Here is a 19,610-nt window from a genome sequence, read left to right on the forward strand (position 1 = left end):
TTATATTTGGATTTTACTTTCTTGAGCTCTTAACAATGAGTTGTTAATAATTGATGGCTAAAGAAATAAGAATAATTGAAAAAAAAAAAAACTATTTGACAAATATATCTTCCAGTTTGTATCTGTATATAGTTTTAATTTAATGTACCAACTCTCTAGAAGTCAAAGCTTGCCTTCTTTCAAAGTAAACATCCAATTATGTGTTTCTTCTTGTTTTGGACTAATTTTAGTTGCTTAACATTGTAAGAACATTAATAACTTTTGATAGTATACAACTTATTGACCTGAAATAGTAATGGCATTGAATCTTTTCGAGGGTACTTTTTTCTTTAAGTCGCGGTCATGTCTTGCCCCCAATTATAGTTCGAGGGGGTTGGTGTCGAATATAAAAACTCAAGCTCAAAGTATCATGTTTGTCCAAATTCGACCAACATTCTATGAATGATCAAAAGATTTTAACAGCCAAAATGAACAACATTGAAAGTCATGTATAACAAAAAAGGAAACAACAATAGAGGCAAGATGATCTGCACTTTGCAGACAAAGGAAAGCAATCATCACTAGTAAATTGAAATTAATTTAATCGGTACATAATGTATCCACCAACCATTGAATTTGTTGTTAACTCTTTGCCAAATCTGTTATTCTACATTTGCAACTGTCTTTTCAGTTCTACTTGCTTCGAGTGACTATGAAGCGATCCAAGAAAACCTTCAATGATCAGCAAGTTTCTACTGATCGCGAATCAGGTGCTGTTTTGAAGAATTCAGAGTTGAAATGGGGTCCGAATCCAATGACACTCGTGGGTTTTATAGTTGTTCTCTTGATGGTTCTTACGGTTGTTTTCTCAGTTGCATTCTTTTTCGGGGACTTACCTTCTGATTGCTTGTGGACTTTGGCTGAAGCTAGAATTTTTCATGTTAAACATTCAAAAGGTGCTGCATTTCCTCTTTATTTTCCCACTTATTTGCTTTTCCTTTCACTTGTATAGTATTTCTTCTCTTCTGCAATTCAAGTTTGTTGAAAATATGTATAGAAATTACGCGACATGTCATTCATTATGTAATCACATGTTTCATAATGAATAAAGCTAAAACAAAGGAGCAAGTTTAGCAACAGAAGTTTCCATTTCATGGAATTTAACTTTTCTGATGCAGAGAAAATACTTGTTTGTTCTACTGAGATTGTGCAGTAATCTTACTCTTTTCGTTTTCTTTCTTCCAGCCACAGTATCTGAAAAGGATATTCTGCAGCCACTGACAGTGCCAAAAGATGATAAACTACTTGGTGGTCTTCTTCCTACTGGATTTGATGAAACATCTTGTTTGAGTAGGTATGAATCACACTTATATAGCAAACCTCTGCAGCATAAGCCTTCCTCTTATCTTATCTCGGGGTTAAGAAGATACGAAGCTCTTCACAAGCAATGCGGACCTTACACAGAATTATACAACAAAACAGTAGACCTTATAAAGTCCGGTGAATACAGCAGTGGTTCTTCAGTTTGTAATTACGTTGTTTGGATATCGTATAGTGGTTTAGGGAACAGAATACTAACCTTAACTTCTGCTTTCCTTTATGCTCTACTCACAAATAGAGTCCTTCTGGTTGACCCCAGAGCTAATTTGCATAACCTGTTTTGTGAACCTTTTCCTGAAGTTTCTTGGTTGCTTCCTCCAGATTTTCCTATTATTGATCAGTTTAGTAGCTTTAATCAGAAATCTCCACATTCCTATGGTTATATGGTGAGAAATAATGTCACAGGCAAGTCAAGAATACCTTCATTCCTCTACCTTCATTTATCTCATGACTTTGATGTGCAAGATAAATTATTCTTCTGTGACACTGACCAAACTTTTCTCCACAAAGTCCCTTGGCTATTTGTGAAGTCAAATAACTATTATGTTCCTGCTCTTTTCTTGATCCCATCGTTCGAGCAAGAGTTAAACAATCTTTTTCCAGAGAAAGAAACTGTCTTCCACTTCTTGGGTAAGTACCTTTTCCATCCAACAAATTCTGTATGGGGGCTTATTACTAGGTACTATCAAGCTTATTTAGCTCAAGCAGATGAAAAAATAGGCATTCAAATTAGAGTTTTCAGTTTAGGTGTAAGCAATTTTAAGTATGTGTTGAATCAAATATTAGCTTGTGCAACAAAGGAGAATCTGTTACCACAGGTTAACCTGAATGAGCCTATAGTCAATTATTCTAGCAAGACGAAGACTATAAGCGTCTTGATGACATCTCTGAGTTCACAATACTTCGAGGAGATTAGGAACATGTATTGGCAGAATCCTACTGTAACAGGAGAGATTGTTACTGTTTTTCAGCCAAGTCATGAAGAGCATCAACAAACTGAGAAGCTGATGCATGACAGAAAGGCCTTGGCAGAAATGTATTTGCTGAGTTTAACTGATAAATTGGTTACAAGTGGATGGTCCACTTTTGGTTATGTGGCTTATAGTCTTGGAGGTTTGAAGCCATGGATTTTATACAAGTTTAAAAAAGGGACAGTCCATGATCCGCCTTGTTTTCGAGCTACGTCTTTGGAGCCATGTTATCATTCTCCCCCTTACTACGATTGCAAGAAGAAAACAGCAAGTAATAACACAGTTAACATTGTTCCTCATGTGAGACATTGTGAGGATAATAGCTGGGGTTTGAAGTTATTCGATCAAAAAGGTGAATTGTTGTAACCAACAATTGTTGCAGGAGTAGTTACTATAACTTATTTCAAGATTCTTTCATTGTTATGATTCTTAGACACAACCGTATTTTTACAGTTTTTGATGAAAGCTAAACCATAAATTTCTGTTTCTGTTGGGACTCTTATTTGTCTGATGGAAAGTACTTGTGCTTTTTTGCTGGACTACCTGAATCACCAGACAAATATGTTACGTTTCCAAGCCTTTATCTGAGCAGATGATGTCTTTATTTAAGATAAAGCCCAATTCTTGATTAGGAGGACCATCTACCAATGGGACCAAAATAGTAAGCCCTTTACTGCATGACAAACAATGGATTACACACTTCCTGTTATATCAAAATTTAAGCCCCTCATATGGTTGTCAGACATTTCATAAAATTAATGTTTACGCACTCTATGTAACTAAACAATTTGTAAGAAAAGAAAATGGAAGCGAATATATAATGGTAGTTTTTTAAATCAGAATCATGACATATTGTCTTGGTCTCTATTTTCTTTTTCCTTCATAAATTAAAAGTAAACTACTGAGGAAATGTGCTTACACGTCAAGAAACTTTATCGAGCTCAATGTACATGACTACATGGTATCAAATCCAACAATGTAAACAGTTAGGTAAAGGAGGTGGTTGTTAGTTATCCGCCTGCTCACCACCAGTTTCAATTTCTACCCTGTGTTAATAGAAAAACCGGCAAATCTTTTGAATCCATCTAGCCAGTATCAGAATCTGAAAACTCCGCTTGGTAAGCATCTTTTGGGTCCACGTCGGTCATAGAAGGTGGAACAAGATCGTTTCTTGGGCGAGTTCTTCGCTTTCGCATGGTTGCGTCCTGCAAAAAGATACAAAGGTGGAAACGATCCAAGTCAATTTTCAAAGAGGCCAATATAAACATCGTTTCAGGTACAAACTGAAAGTGCCTACCACTACCTTTGCATTTGGCTGATTTGACTGATCAGGCTCTCTGGTCTGCTGGTTCGAACGTTCTGGCTCATTGGATTTCTGGCTGGAATGATCAGCCTCGCTTGACTGAGCTACCTGACTTCTCTTAAACCAAACACTACCAAATGAGATAAGTGCTGCCAGGAGCAAGAAAGGTCCAACTCTTGGATCGCCACTGTAATCATGAACTTTATTTAGGAAACTTTTGACACTATGAATCAATCCTCTACTAGGACTAACAGTTCCTTCAGACCAAGATGACCAACTGGAATCTGCATCCTCTGGGACCAATTCAGGAGTTCTTGTTTTCTGCAACAAAATGTATATATAAAGATACAGAAATAGAAAAGGAGCCTAGGAAAGGGCCAAAGACAAGTTTCCATTGTTTTGCATCCTTGCAATAATCAACATATGAATAACATGAGAAATCATTATCTCATGATATTGAGATCTATTTTTCCTCCCACGTTGATTAAAAGGACATTGCTCCTGTCACTCCTCCCACATACATTCATAAAGTACCTTCCAGACTAGTATCCATAATTCCACCCAAGTGAGAGATGATAGATCAATCTCCATATAGATTTAGTAGCAAAGGGTTAATAATTCTGCACATGCGAAGTTCTGGTATATCAACTACACCAACTGGCAACTGCTGACATGAATAGAGCTTACAATCTTGAAGGAGGGGCGTCATTTATAAGATCCATTTTCAAACCCAAAACACCATTGAACCAAAAAATAAGAACAAGATCCGTTTGGTGTGAACAGAGAGATTTGGGAAATTAACTTACAAATGAAGGAAGGTTCTTTGAGTCACCATCTTTGATAATCTCAGAAATCCATTGTACGATCTGTCATTCCAATTTACCATACATTAGATATCTAGATATAATCATCATGAACGTTCTCATACAAGTAGTTGGCTCGATAATGAAGAGTCAAACAAATCTCAGGATAGACTATATTTTCTTACCTAGATTATTTCTCATGAAAGCGGATAATTCAGTCAAATACCATACAGGGAAAACACTTAGAGAGCCAAATATTATTTGGAAAAGCATATTACTTGCATGTTCTTATAGCAAGAGGCATTTGACTATAAATGAGGCAGTCTAGTAGATGGAAAGGAGTGAACTGTTTTTGCATGTCCTAGTTAGTTATAAGGGGTTGCTCAAAAACAGAAATTCACAAGTTTTTCCAACTTCACAACATACGTGCTTTTTTATAATCTTTATGAGGGACCTTGCGTAACTATCTAAAAGTGGTATCATGCGAACATGTGAATTTTGGAAGGAAACCAGTGGGAAAAGTAAATAGTTTAGGAAGAAAAAACAGAGCTATAAATGCTCAATTAGAAGCAATTTTGGAAGGCTCATCACTGAGTGAAGCAAAGAGAACCGTGGAAGGAACAACTTTGATATCGTCCACTATAGACGCTGTAATCTGTTTTCAACAGAAAAAAGAATTGCTCTACAGAGCAAGGGAGAAGATGCTTTATATACATATTTCGGTGCTGCTGTCAAGGAACACTTGATAGATTAGCTAGTGAGTTTATACTCAAATCACAAGAGAATGAGAAAACCAGAATCATCATGTGACTTGCTATTGTATTTCAGGGGATCTCTGTCAGTCTACTGACCTGTTCAATTTTATTAGAACCATTGTATTTTGCCACAAGCTGAGCTGCAGGATCAGTTTCAACATTGTACAATTCTGAGAATTTGCTGGTTGGCTGTTTTCCAACATCCTCTGTATCATTCCTATCATAGCGTACAATGAACAATTGTGCTGTGTCTGTTATATCCCTCATCGGCCCACAGGTCTCATAACTATTTTCTGAATTAATGTAGAAGAAACAGTAACTCTGTAGAACGGAGAAGCTGTTAGCCTTCAACATGGCAGAAAGAAGAGTCATCCAACATAAACATAAGAACCAATCAAAACTTACATGCTCAGATTATTTATTATATAAATAAAAGCCTAGATTTAGAGGAATAATAGCATAGGGAAAGAAAGTTAGCTATATGACTCACATTCAAGTTCAGGGAGCATCTCTCAACTATAGAAAGGAAAAAAAAAAAGGTTTCCAAAACATGACGAGTATTCAAGATTAACAACATTTGGATCCAAAACCAACAGGACATTAGAACCTATCAAGTAATCAATCAACTAATCCCCAATCCCAAATTAGTTGGAGCTGTGTAATATGGATCCTCTATATCCATTATTCTGTAATAGCTAAATAAAATAAAACCATCAAGGCAATCAGTTAATGCACCTTCTCCAAAATTGTGCAAAAGAATAAGTAAATTCACAGAAGTTCCCTAGAACTGATTTTTTTTCAAGAAACACTATAAGAATCTAAGATGGGGGGTCAAATACGCACAAACAAGTAATTGAAAGATTCCTAGTTAAATATCAAAGATAAGAGGTGGAAGGAGTTTGATCTTCACTCTAGAAAATAAATGCTAAAGAATCTAAATTCATGCTTTTCTGTAGTTCTCTATGGACTCCACTCCATCAGTCTGTCAAAAGACAACTCCTACTGCTGATGGGTATGAATCTACTAACAGATTGATCTAATAATATAAAAGGCAATGATAATTAGGGTGCTAAAGTTAAAAACCACTGGCCTAGCTCAAGTGGCAAAAGGTGGAGGATTTGTGGCTTAGGTCGCAGGTTCAAGCCCCACACCATGCAAAGCGAAGCCCGGTATTTATGTGGAGAAGAGTAGAGGGGCGGGCCCATTATCCACCGAGTTTAGAAGGCTGTGATTGGTCCAAAGGGCGGGTCAAGGACGGATTTCTCGGTTATCAAAAAAAAAGTTAAAAACCACTGGTGCTACAGAAAATGTAATCACGTCACTATTTAACCAACGCAATGCCAAAATTTGAAGAGAGGTTCTCACTTTCTGTGCTTCCCCATCAAGCCAGGTAAATGTCAGCCGTTTCTGTTTTAGTGCAAGCAGAGCTGGTGCAGATGGCAGATCTTGATCCACTGCAGTCAAATCTCTATCATTTGAAAGGGTTTCTTGAATCCTGCGCATGGTCTTATGTGATAGATAATTTACACCATCAGCTAATGTAACAGACATTCAAAGCATTTAACATTTTTTGCATGTCGCTTAATGTAAAACAAGAGTTGGGGCATATGAATCTACCTAAGTGGTGGTCATAATGAGAAGTACTTCAGGCCCCAGGGGAAGTCTCTACCGCATTTTAGGATTAAAGGAGTTCACCGGAAAATGCATTGGAAGGATGAGATCTTTAGCTTTTATATAGGACATAACAAAACGGAGAAGGCATATATAATATGAAGATGCAGACAAGTAGACATCATTATGGACAGATTATTCTAGGTGTTGGTATCTTATTAAAGTGTTCCAATTCTAATTAAACCTTCATCTCAACATTCTTAAATAGAATTGTTAAGACAGTTCTAATTGTTGGAGATGCACATCTTCTATGTATTATCAGGTGATCCTTAGCAACCCACAACGCAGATTTCGTATGATCCAGGTAGTCTAGCATGGCCATATTAACATCACAAAAGTACATACGCTGAATAGGACTTTATAAGTTCATGTCATTCATGGGCTTGGGTCTTTTGTTCGGCCCCTACTCGGGCAGATTCATGGTATTACTAGTGCCAACATCTCTCTCTCTCTCACACACACACAAAGTCCCCACCCCCCCTCCCACTCTCTTCCTCTATCAAAATTATCACACTACATCTGCCGCTAATCTCCATTCAGATTTTCTAAAACTAGATGGAAAGATAATCAACTAAACATCTGAGATGGAAAAGACAAATTACAGTGTAGAAGCTTTCATTAAGAAAAATAGACTAGAAAAAAGAGCTCACTTCACGCATTTCATTGAGCTCCTTGCTATACCTCCCAACTAAAACAACACAATACCATATCTTGGTATCCTTTCCAGCACGTGAAAAACCCCGCGGATCACAACCCAATTCCTTTGAAGTTACACTCCTCAATTGTGGAAGCACTGAATAAGTACGAAACAAAAACCAGCAAGATCCATGTTAAAACTATTTCAGGAAAGATTGTAAGACACATACTAGCAGAGGCACAATTTTTGAAGTCTTTTTTCATATTTCTATATCAGGATCTAAAGCACAATAATCAGCATCTTAGTTTTTCTCCATCCAAATTTGGAGAATTCAAGACATATAGACACAAATATAATCATCCTTGAATTATGATCACAACACAAACATTGGAACTCATATTTCCGCATGTTGTCAACTGAAAATAATCCAATCTGAAGATACCCAGATATGCATTCATAGAGTGCTATGAATGACTGTACCAATTTGCATGTTGGTAGTCTTCAACTCAGGCATAGATGTAGAAAAATTAGTTAAATGGTCAATGTCATGACTGTCGTGAAAATTCCTAGACCAGTTTATGCAGAACATGGGAACAAATTTGAAGCAGCTAAATTGCCACAACTATGCCCATACCTTTTCATCAAAAAAAGAGCTGCCACATCTGTGTACAATATATAAAGAGTTACCACGGTAACTACAGTGGTCACATGAATAACTACACCTCAATTAGCTAGTAATGAAATATAATTCCTTGTTTGCGTCTGTATACATAGTACTAACTACTAACTATCCCTCAAGAGCCATTTCATGACACTCTAAATGAGCATAGGCAAATGCACAACGCAGGATGTAACAATCATTTTAAGACTTCAATTTTATATTGTCTTTTATGTTCACTCGACTACTGCCAGCTCTAGCCACAATGATAATTAGTTGACTTAGGCCTTAGTCAACAAAAAGAAATCTAGGTGAAGTGGTACTACTTGGAGGAACTTTACTTGAAATCAATGAGCAATAAACACTTCATAGCATCATGGAAAAAGTGGTGATGAGAAGTTTGAAGTAGGTGTTCTCCTTGATTGATTCTGGAAAAACTAACATCATTCAACAAGAATAAACAGGATAACTCCAGGGGGAAATTTGCTAAAACAATCTATAATGAGCACCAAATTTACACTATGATTGCAACCACTACAGTAACATGAATAAAATAAACCTGGCCGACTGGAATGTATATACCAAAATCTCAAATTAACTAGCCAGCACAAACATATCAGATGAAACAATTTATGAAACTGACGAAATAGATAAAAACATTGGTAAAGGGGAGAAAAGATAAGTACCATGATATTTATTCTTCTCCATAATATCCACAAACAATGAACTGTTCACATAGCCTACAATCATGTACATATTTTTAGCTTGCTATCTTAGAGACATCACTTATCACAGCCACCAGAAGTTATGACAGTATGAAATATATATAAGGAGGGAATAAACTTGCCATGATGAACAACAGGTTTGACACCTGTTTCTTTTAGAAATACAATGGCAGGAGCAGATTCGACCCCTAACCTGTATAGATAGGACATAAGGTCATATCACAAAATATTTCAGTGAAAATTTATCATAGGAGCAGAGCAAAACGGTATAGTCATAACTAGATAAAAGTTATGCATTTCACATCAAAGAGATCTATATTCACATAAAATTATAGCCCCTTTTCTTTTCAATATTAGACATGGAAGAGGAACCAATCATACAAGAAGAGAATATTGCCTGGACAACATGTATTAGCTGACTAAAATCACGTCATGAAAGTTCCATCTAGCAGTGGTCAATAGACTTTTTTAGGATGCTGCAACAGGATGACTATCCAATCAACATAATGTCTTTCTCTGTTATTAGCTAAAATACATCAATTATGAAGCACTTCAAGGTAACTTATAAAAGGAGTACCTCAAGGTACTACTTAATGACACCTGACCATAGCAATCAATGCTCAAACTCTGTTGCCGCACTTTTGTAGGTTAATTCTGTTATTTGTAGACATATAGCAAAGTACAAAACTATAAACGACAAGATTTTCAGGCTTCAAATCAGTGGAGATGATTGGTTCTCTACAACAAAAAAACGTTATTTATAACATTACTTATAGACATCCCCACTCAGATATCGGTTGAACAGTAATAAAAAGGCAACCAGGTTGCTAACTGAAAATAAGATTCCGGGTATATTTGGAATGCTATTTGTGAAATTTGATAAGAAGAAGAAACTAATAAAATGATCGGCTATATAGAGAAAAGACAGGGGATTCACATCCAGCCCAACTAAATTGGAATTGAGGCCCAGCTGATTAATTGTTAGAAAAAGAAATTAATATGCAAGAGAGCTAAAAGAACAAAGAAGTAGATACAGATTACAGACATCCTTTAAAGATAATATAATCAAGTTACCTACTCTAATTTAAGTCCAAAATGAGACAAATTTTAAAGAATGTGGAAAATGTTAGGAGAATTATTGACCTATGCATTCTTTACAATTTAGGGATAAAGAAAAACTACTAAAAGTTGGAATCAACAACAGATACTGAACTAGTTTTAAAAAAATAAAAAAGATCAACTAAGAAAATTTAAAAAATCAAACAAATTCAATAATATAAGAAAATAAAGAGAAGTACTCTCTTCATGACATGGTTAAAATTGGGGTACTCAAGCAACTTTTGTCCTTGACAACACTTCTCTTTAAACAAAAATCAGATAGTCCAATTTTACTTTATTTTTAAAAGTTGGTAATATGCCTCTTTTGCCCTTTTTGGAGAAAAAAATACTCAATGTGTCGTGTTCAAAATCAGCTACTTGTATAGTTAGAAACTCATACTCCAAATAATATCATTCATTTAAGATGAGGGAGTAACTTTTAACAAATTTGAACACCAACTTACTATACCCAGGAAAAAATATATTCATACTTAATCTAGACCCAGATATATTCATAATTCAGGAAATATATTAGAAAGTAATTATTTTCTCCATGTTATTACCATCAAACACATGCGTGTAAAGTAGTTTTGTACCCAAAACAAGACTAAGATTTAGAATGATATGACAGTTGATGCCTTCTAGTTAGTAATATAAGTCTTCTCTTCCAATAATGTTTTATTGTTATTCTTTAGATCTATGTAACCTTAAACTGTTCACCACACAAAATCAACTTCCAAGCTGTTCAACCTTCACTCAATGAAGAAAAACCAAAAGATAATGGAAACCAGTGAAGCTATGAGAGATGATAAAGAAGGGAGAGGGAGAACATTTTTTTTTTTGAGAAGGCGGGAGAGGGAGAACTTTTTTTTTTTTTTTGAGAAGGCGGGAGAGGGAGAACATTTTTTTTTTTGAGAAGGCGGGAGAGGGAGAACTTTTTTTTTTTTTTTGAGAAGGCGGGAGAGGGAGAACATTTTTTTTTTTGAGAAGGCGGGAGAGGGAGAACATTTTTTTTTTTGAGAAGGCGGGAGAGGGAGAACATTTTTTTTTTTGAGAAGGCGGGAGAGGGAGAACATTTTTTTTTTTGAGAAGGCGGGAGAGGGAGAACTTTTTTTTTTTTGAGAAGGCGGGAGAGGGAGAACATTTTTTTTTTTGAGAAGGCGGGAGAGGGAGAACTTTTTTTTTTTTTGAGAAGGCGGGAGAGGGAGAACTTTTTTTTTTTTGAGAAGGCGGGAGAGGGAGAACATTTTTTTTTTTGAGAAGGCGGGAGAGGGAGAACTTTTTTTTTTTTGAGAAGGCGGGAGAGGGAGAACTTTTTTTTTTTTGAGAAGGCGGGAGAGGGAGAACATTTTTTTTTTTGAGAAGGCGGGAGAGGGAGAACTTTTTTTTTTTTTTTGAGAAGGCGGGAGAGGGAGAACATTTGAGGACAAAAGAACAGGAAATCAAGAACCTATTCAACACCCCTCTCCCACCAAAAGAAAAAAGAAAGAAAAATTAACATGAGAGGGAAAGGAAAAATACACAACATAGAGGGTAAAAGAAACAGCAAACTAGTGTACATTACATATTCCACCACAATGAAGATTCTCCTTCCTGCCATAGCACGAATGCGAATGTAGCATAGGCTGAGTAATTCTTAGCAGCTTGACGTATAAATGGAGTTGCCCGCTCTCCAGTTTGAGAGAAGAAAATGACCTTGACCTTATCATTGAGCAAAACAATAAACTTGTCAGATTCTACGCAAGTAACCTAAAACAAGTATACATGGCAGCACCAGTGTTTAAGTTTGGCCAAATCTTGCCTAAAATAAAATTAGTCAAGCAGGGTGTACTCTTGCCTAAAATAAAATTAGTCAAGCTAGACTAAATATAATGTGTATGCAGCCAATCCAATACAAAATACTAAAACCCGTGACAGAGAGTATACCATGCCCTCAGTTTCTAGGAAAAGGAAGTTTCTTCCTACAATCATCTCCAGTGTTTAAGTTTGGCCAAATCTCTTAGAATGATATAAATTTTCGTCTATTTTAGGTGACAGTTAAGTTTGTATTACAGTTCGGAATTCAAACCCTAAAGTCTACGATTTTCAATATTTTGTCGAAATCCAAGCAAGTATTTTGACGCTGACCAATAATTGTCTGAGGATTTATATCAACTGAGTAGTGGACCTAGTGTTAAAGCATATTCATCCTTTCAGGGGCTGGGATTCAGCTTTAGTTTCATGGATGAGCCATGTGTTTCATAGAAGTGTGTCCTTCAAAAAATGACACAAAGTGATCCTAACAAGAAGAGGATGGTTCTTTGGATCTCAAATTTTAGGAGTTGGGTTAATATTGGTAATATTGGATATTGAAATTAGTTATTCCAAGTGCTTTTGATCGATATGGTACTAAATTCATATGTTTGGCACTTTTTCAATGTCGTGAATTGTGCACTTCTCTTCAAAGAAGCAGTGAGCTTCACTTCTCGCTTTTTGCTTCAAGTCCCATTTTGTTGAAATCTTAGAAAGTACTTGTTTCTACTTCGACCAATAGTTTTCCAGGATTTATATCAACTGAGTAGTGGACCTAGTGCTAAAGAATATTCTTCCTTTCAGAAGGCTGGTGTTTTTTTAACAGAATGTCGGAATTTATTTTAGCTCTAATTTTAAATGCTAAGGGGTCGCTTGGTAGCTGGCTAGAGTTATGCAGGGATTAGTAATACAAGGATAAATTATGAGGGAATCTATATTTTATTTTATGTGGCACTTAGTTTCATGTATTAGTTATTACTGCATAAAATAATACATGAATTTCCTCATAACTTATATATGTTTTAGTTATGGGGGTTTCTTGCAAACCAAAGACTGTATTAGGTATATTGAATTCTATACATAGCAAAAGAGCACACGTTGAAAAGCAGGATTTAATACATGAATAACTTAAAGAGCACACGTTGAAAAGTGTTGCTTTGGGATCTAGATTTTTGGACAATGATCGATTCCAGAAGAAGAAACGGCCTAGTAAAGGTGATTGCATTATGGCAATACTTTACAGAACTTATTGGTCACCTTTCAAGGCAATGTTTGAGCAACATCCCAATATTTTAACAAACAAAAGCCATTAGCATATCATAATTAGAGGAAAAAGTTAACAGCAGGATGCTCTTCAAGATGGTTTTACACTGATAGAGGACTACATGAATGTGACCTTTGATAATTGCATTGCGATGACCTCTAAAAATATTATTAGCATAGATGCGGATGAACTGGTAAATATAAGGGTAACTCATAAAGGATACTTTACTGTGCATATTAATCAAGCTAGTCAATTATAATTGCAGCAACTGGCTATCTCTCATCACTTTGTTTTCTTTCTTTTTTACAACTGAAGTAGTTGGGAAGGGTGTTAGAAGTTGTACCTTGTGAGGTTTGCTTTTCAGCAGAAAATCTTGAGCCTGAAATTAAAAAGGAACTGTGAATCAGAATATTTAAAACTAGTCAAATATCAAACCGTACTTTATTGAATGCAAAGCTTGTCCATCTTTCAACAAGTTAAGCACAACATTTACATGCATATTGTTCATCTAGGAGTTACCAGATATAAGAATGTGAAAGTGGAAAAACTCATTATTTACAACTAGGAAAATACATCTGTCTGTTAGCCTGTTGGACCAAGCTTTTTGGGAGACGAGGAATGCTTATTATTTTTTTTTAAAAGTAATTATTTTGAAGAATTAAGGAGTTTGGCCTAAGCTTTTTTCTTAAAGGAAAAAAGGTATTCTAAGTAGTAGCATAAACCACTTTCATGCTTCAGACTGGAATCAAAAATTTATAACTTTTCCTCGGAAGCACAAGCAGAAACGGAAGTTAATTTTTCAGGAATACTTACCAAACTATCCCTCTTAATTTCTCTCTGTATCTCTGTTATAATAACAATTATGTAAGATGTATAGATTTACCAATCATATGAATATTAAGTAAAATATTCCAATTATTACTTTGACTTGAATATATTTATTGATAAATTTTGTATGTATGTTTTTTATTTATTTTTAAATTTCATTAAATAAAATTGAGAATTTTAATTTACAGTCTTCCATAATATATATTTAAAATCATTTATCGGTTAAAACAATATGGATTGTAAAGTGAATCTTTACCCGTCTTTCTCATCATAATATAACGCTAAAACCACCTCCTTGAAAATTTGGTCAAACGCAAAATTGTGCAACGAGAGCAGAATAATATTGTGCAACAAGAGCAGAATTATGCAACGAGAGCAGAATAAAACATAAGATGAAAGCTAAATCACATATGTTACCATTGACTCCTTCGAGTAGTACCGAATACGAGGCAAACTTAGAATGGACATTGCAACCCAATCGGTAACTGAATCAACGGAAAGTTCTCCGTCATACCTAACGAGATTATAAATTATCATTAGCAAAATACAATAAGCAGGAAATTGTATTGAAGTTAAAGTAAGTGCACACTCTAGTTTTGAACTTTAATCAAGAAACATGTCTGCATGGCAAGAGAATAACCTGAAGAATGGTGAGAAAAGGAAACTTACCTAGACATGCACCTTAAACCTCTACAACCTGGGGGGAAAGCCACAAGTGCTGGAATTCCTGTAAGTGAGGCAATAAGTCAAGTTAAAAAGGATTGAAGAAATGTGGGAAATACATGCATCCGTGTCAATTAATCCATAAAAGCATAATGAACTTCCTGCAACTCCAATTCAAATTTGGTGGACGAGATGAGCCCTACAAAAATTGTAAGGTAGCAAAAAAACAAAGGATAAGTCCTAGATGAACATTACAGTGGTAAAAAACTATCTGATTTAAGTCGATCTCTTCGGGCTGTGGCCCTTCCATGGACACTGCTTACGCAGTCAATCTCGAATCCTTCATCTTAGTGCCAAAAAATAGACCTAGTGAGCTGAGTGGTGCAGAAGATTAGTGTATCAAAAATTCTTCTCCTACAAATTGCACTTAATGTATGCCCCACTGAACACAAATGTATAATTTACACAATACATCATCTAAGAAAGAGATTCATGACATGATCATTGCCCCGACAATTCAGTTTCAATGTCTCCAGATCATCTACTAGTGCAAAGGCTTTTTTGTATTGTCATCTCATATGTACTCTTTTCTAAATTCGATGAGCTATAGCATTTCAAGTCCAACACATATTCCCTCTGATGAATTTAGAGAAAACATGATTCAGAACCTAACAGCAGCCGTTACTGGTCTAGTGTTGCAGTCAAGTTCCGAACACCACATAAATGCAATCAAATTCTTTTCTCATTCAATCCAAAATATATATTTATTTACTTATTATATGTTAACAATTGAATCCCACACCTATATATGAACTCCATGAAGTGTGTTTCAAGTTGTATATCAGCAGAATACTATATAACAGCTACACTTTTCTGTTGAAGCATTTTGGAGGAATGACAAAGTAATATTTATATTTTTTTTATTAAAATACTTTCCATGTCTAAAATATGGTAGTCCACCAGGTCTCTTCTCAGCTAGATATGTGGCAAGTTGAACATCAGCAAGATCAATAACTCCAGTATCTGCGACCCCATCTAGCAAAGTAACTGAACATACAAGGCAGAAGAAATAAAGGGAAATATACACCAAATAACATTAGCAGGGTAAAAGAAAAAAATACCAAATAGCATAGCAAGATTACAGACAGAATAAATGTCTGCAAGAATATTCAAACTCTTACCAATTCTCTTCCATTTGTTTGAAAATTGAGCACATCGTGTACTCCCCGGAGAGAAAATCTAGACAAGAATTTTGATCAATGTTTCATCATAGGAGTAATTTAATGAAAAAGTATAAACTAAACAATGAAAAATGATTATACAGCTCTCAGAAACTATACGACAGATATTAAGCTAAGTTAGTAGCACAGGCTCATCATGCAAAAATAGTTTCATGGCATGTCATTGAGCGATATATCTGGCAATGCACTTCATAACACCCAGATGTATAAATGAAGGAGTACATTCTAGTAGATACAACAGTATGCATGGAACTATCCATGTAGAGGGAGTGAATAATGAAAGCACAAACTAGTAGATACATCAGAATTTGAGTAAGAAAACCAGTTTGGCACACATATTTAACCTGAATTAGCAATGCCTTATCAGTTTCAAGCTTGGATAGAAAATTCTCAGAGTTGATGACATCAACAGCATGGTCTTCAGGATCTAAGGTATAAAGACAAAGAAATCTGCATCAGATAAACATTTTTTGAAACTGCATCAGATAAACATAGATAATGACTCTCGAAAGAACAAATCGAAACTACACTAAAATCACTTGAAGTATCATATTATCCCTCGTTTATATTTCTGTGGGGTTTGGGGATGGCACCGGGGAGGAAAGGTGATTTCTGAAGAGGTGTTTACAAACCAAAAGAAATTGTCTCCAGGAGAGGAAGGGTGATTTCTGAAATACTTCTTCCAACGTACTGCTCTTTAGCCTTTTCAATAACATGCTGAATAGGGAAAGAATAAATATATTAAAACATAAAATAGAACACATTAATAGGGAATCTGAAGAATGTACAGATTCCAATTTTTGGTACTAAAATCATCTGTACAAACTTTTTTTGGAACTGGTAACATTAAATCATCTGTACAAACTATAACAGAAAACTTACAAATTGCTCATCAATGCTGAATAGGTCATAGTCTCTTTTCCAAATTTTATTTGTCAGCAACTCAAAAGCATATCGAGCCTGTGAAAAAATTATGCAATGATCATGATATGGGGAAAATTCTTAGTATGGAGAAAAAATAAGGCAGATTGGTCATGATAGGTGGTGCAAGAAGCCAGCCAACAGGAAAGTAAAATTAACCACTTCATAGCTGTCCAAAATAGAAATATCAAGTCCTCTAATCACAGAAATGGCGGCAGCTACGGACATACCATGTCACCAGGAAAAAATGCTAAGACGTGTCTTGCAGATCTAATTGCATGCCCATGGTTAAGGGCATTGAGAATGCACAAGCCAGCAATAAGAAAACAAACACAATGACAAGAAGCTAGCAGATAGAAAATCTACCAATATTTGGATAGTTGGTATGAGATAATCTTTCAAGTAAAAGAAAATATTTTTTCCAAAAAGCAAACAATTAGTGTTAGAATCAAAAGAAAATGTGAAAAGACCAGGGAGATCCAACAGCATGAAAAGAAATACAATGCAATGCAGTCTTCTTCTTTCTTAGATTGTTTTCCATTAATAAACCTGGTTTTCTAAAGTTTTTCCTTCATTCAAGCCATAGAATTTTTTTTGAGAAAGCCTTAAACTAGGATTGCTTTGCCACCAAAATGGTCAAGTGTACCCTCACATGTCCTACATCCACTTTTTCTAGGCATGTTAAGTCACCATCATATAATGTAGAATCTACAATAGAGACTTAAAATTGGGAACTCATGCTTGCTAAATGTTGGTCAACTATCTGAAACCATTAAGCAGAATCACTACGCTTCATGATTAACTGTCCTGTTTTTAAATCCATCCGCATAGTTAAAAGAAACGTTCTTCCACCACAAACTTAGAGTGATGAATGGTTTAGTGGGACAGCTGAATAAAGATATGCATGAAGTGTCCACCTTGATCCCCACATGCACTCTAACTTCATTTTATGTAGGACAACAAGCAGAAAGTTGGTCAATTGGTGGGGCCAAGGAAATTCAACATTGAACCAAAATTTGAGCTTTGAAGACCATTGACTAAGGACAAAACAATCTGTAAACACGTACTTGCTTAGGTTAATAAAGATATTGGGTGTCCATTGACTCCATTGCTATAACAAGATCAGGGCCTTGTTTTAAAATCATAGATAAGATCAAGGACAACGGAAATTGCAGATTTGAAAAATAGGATGAACTTTCACAATACCTTTGCCTCTATGCGGCTATCAAAAGATCAAGAAAAAATAAATAAGGGACATTAGTCACCAGGAAATTTTTTGGCATACAGATGATACTTTTTTCCTTTTAAAACCACATGCTAGTTTAATCATGCTTCAGTTTTCAAATAAGGAAGTTGAAACGCACCATTCACTGTACAGCAAAATAATGTCAACTAAGTGCTGACAACTAACCTTGATAAAATCAATGGTAGAAGGAACTTCAACACCTGAATCCCTGTATATAATACAATTTTATTTCCAGCAAATATAATCCAACAAACAAACCAAAGCAACGCTTTTTTGTGCTAAATACTGGATTTGATAGCAAAGATGTGCAAGTGGTAAAGTGAAAGTGCAATAAATTCTAAGCACATTTTGTAAAGATCTCATAGAAAGCATCCATATAATGTCCATGAAGTCATATCAACTAAACCTCATCCAGCAAAGGGATATTAAAAAGGGAAACTTTCAAAAACAACAAACATTAGCCCTTAAGTAGGACTCTATAGCTATAGTTTACTTAATTACGAATAATAGCAAAATGTTAGGGGAGGAGAAAGGCGAGCGAGATCTAGGAGAGAGAGGAGAGAGTGTATTTTTTCGTAAATTTTGGAGTAAAAAATACAAATACAAACTGATTTTTATCTAAATGAATACATATTAAGAGGAGAGAGGCGAGCGAGATCGAGAGAGGGAGGAGAGAGGATTGTATTTTGTATTTATTTTGCATTGCATTCTGTATTTATTTTGTATCAATTGTATTCGAAATACAACAAATACAACTATATTCATCCTCTCTTTCATTGGATACAAATACATTTGACAGAGAGGATGAATGCATATTATATTAGAATAAATACAAACACAATTGATACAAACATACAAAATACAATTTTCCTAATACAATTGAAAGAAAATACAAAAATCTCACCTATTTTAGATTGAATACAATTGATACATAATACATTTGAATGGATTTATTCTTATTGGCGGGAGAGGGAGAAAAATAAAGAGGGAGAGAAAGAGGGAGGAGAGCAAGGGAGAGGGTTTGCTATAAAAACAACATATTATTGTTTATTATAATATTTTTAAACTATAGATGCTTTCCATAAAGAAATTGTAATTTTTGCCATTTTCCATAATTTCCCTATTAAAAACATACTAAGTCATTGGTGGACCTTTTCAGTTTTTGCCCAAACAATGGAAATAAATTCTCTGAAACACACATTGATAAGAAAATGGACATGGAGCCTAACTGAACCCCCCTAAAGCTAGCTCACGAGGTGAGAATTTCCCGAAACCACATAAGGAGACCAATTATTCCATCTACCACCGACAGGAAACCTAAAACACGTCAAGTTACAAAATTTTTTATAAGTATGAAGCGGGATTATCAAGTTACAATTTATAAACCAAGCATCAATTATGAAATTTAACGCTTTGCTTAGTTTAAGGGATAATTTATAAGCACGGTAGAGTGGCATAAGGGTGTGTTTGGTATGAAGGAAAATGATTTCCAAGAAAAAAAAATTCTTAGAAAACAAGTAGGTATCTTTCTTACTTTCTAGTGTTTGGTAAGGAAGCAAGATAATATTAACCCAACAACATTTATATGTTGTTTAGCAAAATACTATGGCGGCGGGATGGGATAGGGAGTGTGGGTTAGGGGTGGCGAAGTTGGGATGATCAAGGGGTGGAGGTCG

The 19,610-nt window shown here is 35.3% G+C and overlaps 2 protein-coding genes across 2 annotated transcripts in view; one reads left to right on the forward strand and one right to left on the reverse strand.

The window, feature by feature from the left end:
* Window positions 1-691: 691 nt before the first annotated feature.
* Window positions 692-2,696, forward strand: LOC102604158 (galactoside 2-alpha-L-fucosyltransferase-like). Its single transcript, XM_006364546.1, has 2 exons — window positions 692-935; window positions 1,225-2,696. The coding sequence occupies exons 1-2, from the start codon at window positions 692-694 to the stop codon at window positions 2,694-2,696; spliced, it is 1,716 nt and encodes a 571-aa protein (XP_006364608.1).
* Window positions 2,697-3,121: 425 nt separating this feature from the next.
* The window catches only part of LOC102595301 (uncharacterized), a 19,057-nt gene continuing 2,568 nt past the window's right edge, over window positions 3,122-19,610 (reverse strand). The window contains exons 3-20 of the mRNA XM_006364521.2: window positions 18,100-18,142; window positions 16,650-16,727; window positions 16,400-16,484; window positions 16,112-16,194; window positions 15,708-15,765; window positions 15,463-15,573; window positions 14,533-14,590; window positions 14,281-14,377; window positions 13,379-13,414; window positions 11,545-11,681; window positions 9,005-9,075; window positions 8,844-8,897; window positions 7,513-7,655; window positions 6,557-6,697; window positions 5,288-5,512; window positions 4,440-4,499; window positions 3,634-3,954; window positions 3,122-3,535 (exon numbers count right to left, since the gene is read on the reverse strand). Of these exons, the coding sequence (XP_006364583.1) occupies window positions 3,416-3,535; window positions 3,634-3,954; window positions 4,440-4,499; window positions 5,288-5,512; window positions 6,557-6,697; window positions 7,513-7,655; window positions 8,844-8,897; window positions 9,005-9,075; window positions 11,545-11,681; window positions 13,379-13,414; window positions 14,281-14,377; window positions 14,533-14,590; window positions 15,463-15,573; window positions 15,708-15,765; window positions 16,112-16,194; window positions 16,400-16,484; window positions 16,650-16,727; window positions 18,100-18,142 (1,921 nt within the window). The 3' untranslated portion in view covers window positions 3,122-3,415. The remainder of the gene's footprint in view (window positions 3,536-3,633; window positions 3,955-4,439; window positions 4,500-5,287; window positions 5,513-6,556; window positions 6,698-7,512; window positions 7,656-8,843; window positions 8,898-9,004; window positions 9,076-11,544; window positions 11,682-13,378; window positions 13,415-14,280; window positions 14,378-14,532; window positions 14,591-15,462; window positions 15,574-15,707; window positions 15,766-16,111; window positions 16,195-16,399; window positions 16,485-16,649; window positions 16,728-18,099; window positions 18,143-19,610) is intronic.

This window comes from Solanum tuberosum, unplaced genomic scaffold (genome assembly GCF_000226075.1).
Source record: "Solanum tuberosum cultivar DM 1-3 516 R44 unplaced genomic scaffold, SolTub_3.0 scf00497, whole genome shotgun sequence".
Taxonomy (NCBI): Eukaryota; Viridiplantae; Streptophyta; class Magnoliopsida; order Solanales; family Solanaceae; genus Solanum; species Solanum tuberosum.

Bases quoted from the DNA above. Each gene is read 5' to 3' on its own strand.
- LOC102604158 (XM_006364546.1), top strand. From the start codon at position 692: ATGAAGCGATCCAAGAAAACCTTCAATGATCAGCAAGTTTCTACTGAT. The intron at 936-1,224 runs GTGCTGCATTTC...TCTTTCTTCCAG, and splicing joins TCATGTTAAACATTCAAAAG to CCACAGTATCTGAAAAGGAT.